General features: G+C 38.1%; 1 protein-coding gene across 3 annotated transcripts in view; it reads right to left on the bottom strand.

Annotated features, from left to right (window-relative positions):
- Positions 1–402: 402 nt before the first annotated feature.
- The window catches only part of LOC105117567 (uncharacterized), a 9316-nt gene continuing 4290 nt past the window's right edge, over positions 403–5428 (bottom strand). The window contains exons 2-6 of one of the 3 annotated variants that reach the window (XM_011015290.1): positions 5088–5214; positions 4095–4156; positions 1655–4015; positions 1408–1507; positions 403–1181 (exon numbers count right to left, since the gene is read on the bottom strand). In XM_011015290.1, the coding sequence (XP_011013592.1) occupies positions 562–1181; positions 1408–1507; positions 1655–4015; positions 4095–4156; positions 5088–5196 (3252 nt within the window). In that variant the 5' untranslated portion in view covers positions 5197–5214 and the 3' untranslated portion in view covers positions 403–561. Of the gene's footprint in view, positions 1182–1407; positions 1508–1654; positions 4016–4094; positions 4157–5087; positions 5413–5428 lie in introns of those variants that run through there. The other 2 variants (XM_011015289.1, XM_011015288.1) reach the window with 2 other exon arrangements.

The raw sequence follows: 5428 nt of genomic DNA, 5'->3' as shown, positions 1-5428 counted from the left end.
TAGTTGATAAATGAATATGCCTCCCATCTTATCAACTAAAATTTAATTCCAATAAATGATTATCTTTTGATGAGACGAGCTTAGCAAGTTGATCTTAGAATTTTACCTTCGAATAAAAGCATTGCAAGGAAAACAATCGTTTTTTTAGATGTTAATGATAGGAAAATAATTGTTGATGACTTGTGAATCCAGGCCCCATATCCTTTTTTATTTTTTTTATAAATCGAAAGGTGATGGCATTGGAGAAATAATTTGAACCCGTAACTTTTTTTTATAAATTGAAAGGAAGCGAAAGTGAGAGTGGAAAAATCTGAAATGAGAGTTTCTGGCTGCTCCAAAATTCCGGAAAATTCAACATTACTGAAGATTTTTTTTTGGTTCATCTCTTGTATTATACAAATATAACTCTGCAAATAAGCATTACTATTGTTGAGCCAAAAAGTAAAAAATGTACAATTCACACAAAATTCTCTTTAAAATATACACAGGAATGATAAAGAAAAGACAAAAAAAAAAAAATCTGCTCAAACAGTTTTGTAGTGTTCTAATTCTTCAGTCCAATCAGAATACTGGTAGAAGATATTTGGCAACTTCATCGAGCAATCCATCAAGCACGAACTTCTCCACATCCCGTATAACATCATCCTTTTCAAGAAATGCAAACATCATCTTGTCCCAACCACAGTCCCACATACAATTCACATCTGTATCCCAGTTGTACACATCACATTCGAGCATTTTCGGCAGGTAGTCTTCGACAAGTGCAAGACATTCAGCATTACCATTTCTACAGTAGAGTTTTAACTTCTCGAGGTCTTTGTACAATAGCTTGATCAAGTTGTCCAAGGATTTTACCTTAATAGAGGTGACTGATATTTTCATGAATGGATGGACACTGAGCTCTTGCTTTTTGCCTTTTCTTTTCATTATTTCGTATCCACAATCTAAAATGAGCTTGCTTTCTTCGTCGTGATAGTCTTGACTACCAGCGTGGAGAACGACGAAAGGTATGTTGAGTTTGAAAAGTGCCTCAGCTGTGTTAAGAAATAGTTGACTTTTTATCAGGATCTGCTTTAGTTGATTTTCGCTCTGATTTAGCGGCTCTGGTGTCTCCATTTTCAATGCTTTTTGGTTCTTCACTTGTGAGGGGTATGTGATATCTTTGCTAGTTTGATGAGTTTCTGCAAACATTTCAACAATGAAGAATGATATTAGATTGTGTTGCGTCTCTTTTTTTATGGTCTTAATGATAGAAGTTGGTTTGAGCGCATAGCGATTTATTGGTAGATTTGATATGGGAAAACTAATTCTACAAGGTTGATGAACCAGAGGAGGATATGCGGAATGATTTAAATGAGGAAAGCAATACTTTGGGAAGTGAAACTGAAAATGCAAAGTTGTATCTACCATTAAGTGAATTCAAAACAAAGTTGTGAGATTCCAGTTGATCTCCGCCCAATTCTTGACCTTGTTGCTCATGCGTCACTGATGAGATTGTGTTTTGACACTGCATGAAACCAAAAAAGAGCTTTCGTTAGTTCAATAGCATGCAGCAAGAATTGTCATCTATGATGATGTGGCTTATAGTTTGTGTGAGTGTATAGGATATTCTGTGCATATCGAGTTCTTAGATTGTAGTAACAAATGGGCTTACGCTGTCATTTGGAACTAGGATTTTTGGTCCTTTTAGGATTTGGCTTTCATCTTCCACAGGAATATAGGAGTTGGAAGCTTGTTCATCTTTATTATGGAGATCTTCCAACACATTCGGTTGCTGGATGTTTGCCATTGATTTGCTGGATTTAACAATGCGTGCCTCTGCTTCTCTGGACCTGATGGCTATCACTTGTTCGACTGTAGATCCACCAAGTTTGCAGCGCCTTTTCTGCTTACCTTCTTGCAAAGCAGAAGTTTGACGTTTTTGTTGCCTTGCCAAGCTGTTTGGAGTTCCACTCTTTCTTGACGCTAGTTCGTCAATCTTTCGAGAGGTCTCCGCCTTTTGTCCCATGGTATTTCTCACCTTCTGCGTGGCTGGTGAATGAGCTGCCTTTTCTTCCATAGTTGGAGTTCTGCTTTTCTCCATCATATCATATTTAGGACCTATTGGAGAGGAATCTTGATTCGAGTACCTGGTCATTGAATCTTGCACTTTAACATTATTATTATTAGAAATTCTTTCGTAGACAGGATCTTCATGGTGCCTGTTAGTTGGAAACCCTTTGGATGGCATTTTATCAACAGATTCTCTAGAACTTGTACTGCCAGGAGTTGCCTGGTTCATCTGCGAATGTCTTTTTTGGAAATTCAGAATGTCGTTCATGGGGGTGGGAAAATTCTTGGACATGACTTCACTTTCCTTTCGACATCTATCTTGAATCTTCCGCTTAGCAGTCTGCCACTCTCCCTCTCCTGCATGATACTTTATGTCTCGTTGTTGAAAGTTTCGGAATGTGTGAGCCTGTTGGAATCCAAGGTCATTGGAAGACTTTGGTTGATCAATGGAAAGGTGCCAGTTTTCATCTCTGTTTTCTATTTTAAGCATGTGTGCATTGTGCTCTGTTTGCCCTTCCAATGTTATTGCTGCTTCGGACCCAATTTGTGCCTGTGATGCCATCTGCTGCAGCTCATGCTTTCGGATTAGCTTTCTTGTTTCACCTTGTTCTTTCCCTTTCTGCTCCCTGGTCCTAGTATTATCTTGTTCTCTCTCTTTATCCTGACCATTCTTTCGCTTTCCTGTGCTTTGGTTCATTTGGATGATGTTGCTTTGGTGCCTTTCCATTTTCACGTTAGCTGTATTTGAGTCTTTCTCTGGTGTTGTCCCATTCACATCCTTCTTGGGTTGCTTTCCGTCATGCATAGTCATTTCAAAGCTAGCATGGTGATCTGGCAGATTCTTTTCTGCTTGTAAAGCATGTTTTGGATCCTGAAGCATCTTATTCTGATTGGGCTGCATCTGCTTTTGTTTTCTTACTGTGGGTACTGAATTCTCAGCATCTTTTGTCTTGCGTTCACGTGTGGAGCTTCTTTCTGCAGATTTATTTGTAACATTCATTTCAGTTTTCTGCTTGGAACTTGACTCTTTCTTTATGTGCTTTGAATCTGCATTTTCTGGAAGTTCCTCCAGGCCCATTAGTTTTGCAATTACATTTGGAATTCTCGCCTTCTCTGGATTGGATTTTGATGAACTCGACTGATTCTTCTGTTCAGATAATGCTGCCAAGGTTTTAGAAGTTGAGCCATAGCTAGATGATTTCTTGTGAGTAAATGAATTTGGGGTACTTAAATTGTGCTTGTCATGGTTGAAACTTGCAGCTTCTGACGAATAAGTCAGAGCCATTATCCTCTGCATGAGATCAGTCCTTTCAACTTTCTGGATGTAATGAGAATTTCTTGAGGGCTTGTCGAAGGAGAACCTTGGCAGAGCAAGTTGGTTATGCTCATCTTTTTTGGTAGAGGTGTCATCGTCATCTTCATCCTCATCAAGCAATGTGATACGAGATTTGCTCTGTGGGCAGATCATGTATTCTGAAGCTTTTTGCAGGTTTACAAGCATCCTCAAGGACTCTTCCAAATCCACGGCCTCTTTGAGTAGTTCCTTGCCAATTTCTAATGAATATGATTCAAGGTTAAGGCCATTTGAACAAGCTCTCAGGATTTGATTTAACTTTTGTGCACCTTTTGATATTTCTTTGATGTGGAGATGGGAGAGTGTAGGAAAACGGTTACTTGAAGAGTGATGCCTATCAATACCGCTTCTTTCCATCTTGCTTACTTCCACTGGTCTCCTTCCATTTTGATGCAGGAAACCTAGCATTGAACTATTGCCAGACGAATCCATTCTTCTGAGCTTTCCACCATTCTCAAGGGCAAAAGCCAGTGCCATGGACAGATCTCCTATTTGTTCGGAGTTTCGACCTCTCCCAAATGGAACAATCTCTGTTGAAACTTCTTCAATGGAGAGTGATATATTCCTTCGACTAGTTCTACTGTGCACACTTCCACTTCTAATGCCATTCTGTGGTCATGGAACAGTTCGAGTAAATTGGAAATTTATAATACCTAAAACTATGATAAGCATAAGCCATGATACTTACACTTCTATGGGTCTTCGTATCTCTGGATCCTCTGTGTATTTGCTTGGAATAAGCATATACATCTGCACAAGCTCACGAAGCAGACAAAACAACGATGATACTTCGTACTATGTAATGAAAATGCAGGAATTTTTGTATGCTAGAAGACTAGATGTCACTTTCTAGTTTTAGATGATCATTTCCTGACATTTTATTTCTCTTAGTATTGAAAATAAAGCGCTTGCCATACATGCCCTAATATTGCTTCTTCTCACACAGTTCACACTATAGAAAATGTCTTCTTCTTTTTTCCCGCTTATTCTTTTTGAAAAGAGAAAATACTGGAAAATTGGAATTCTCATAAAAATATTTTGCAGATGAATTGATTTTCTTTTCCTTCTCATTTTGTATTCTTTACATATGAGAGGGTGTAGACCTTTAATATTTGGTTTTCTTTCATCTTACCCTAAGCCACTGTTTTCATCAATTTTCTGTTTCTTTTTACATTTTTCTGGAACAGAGCATTATTAGCAAATCACAAGAGTTTTTGGTTGGGAAACTGCATCACAAGTAGCATTATTATACTACAACGAGACTAGGTTACTTGCTCCTTGTTTAATCGTTGTTCTTGAATGAAGGTGAAAGGCTGGCCCTGCTTCTGTCATCAGCGAGGTGTCTGAATTTTTTTATTTTTTTTTAACTTAGCCATATCATACTTTCCACTGATCCCTATTAATCCCTGCTCTTTTGTATTCCAAATTGACCATCCAAATAATCTTCTTATAATTCACTTAAAAGAGCAGGTAATTTCATTGAGTAAGAATAATCATTAATTTAGTTTAGAGACCTAGCTATTAATTTTACACTTCTGATGAGAACTGAACTGATGGTAAAAACTTGCATTTCTTCAGCTTTTCAAGTTGCTTGATAGTTTTAAACCTTTAAGCCTTACATATTTTCAATTTTGTTTTTGAGCTGAAGAAAATAAAGTGTGAAATATAATAGAATACTAACCTGGAGCAGCTGATTTTGAACCTTCTGAGCTATGAGATACAGCCATTCGTTCCTTCCTCGACCGGAGATCTTCTAACAGCTTCTGTGCAAAATCTGATCTCTTAGCCATGTTGTTCCTCAATGTTGCCTCCCCCAGACTCTTCAGGTAGAAAAATGAAAGAGTCTGTTTACATTGTTGTGATTTTTTTTTAATGTACACTGAAGAGGATGTTCCTTTTTCTAGTTGAGAGGACTCTATCGGAGTTGGGTGAGGTGGGAAGTCCAGTAGAAAGCAATAGAATGGAGTTTTGAATCTTTAACCTGAAAGTGTGGCGTTAACGCTGCCCCCCACCAGCACTCCC

This window comes from Populus euphratica, unplaced genomic scaffold, assembly GCF_000495115.2.
Source record: "Populus euphratica unplaced genomic scaffold, PopEup_1.0 scaffold1407.1, whole genome shotgun sequence".
Lineage (NCBI taxonomy): Eukaryota > Viridiplantae > Streptophyta > Magnoliopsida > Malpighiales > Salicaceae > Populus > Populus euphratica.
This window is presented reverse-complemented; position numbering and strand designations above follow the sequence as displayed.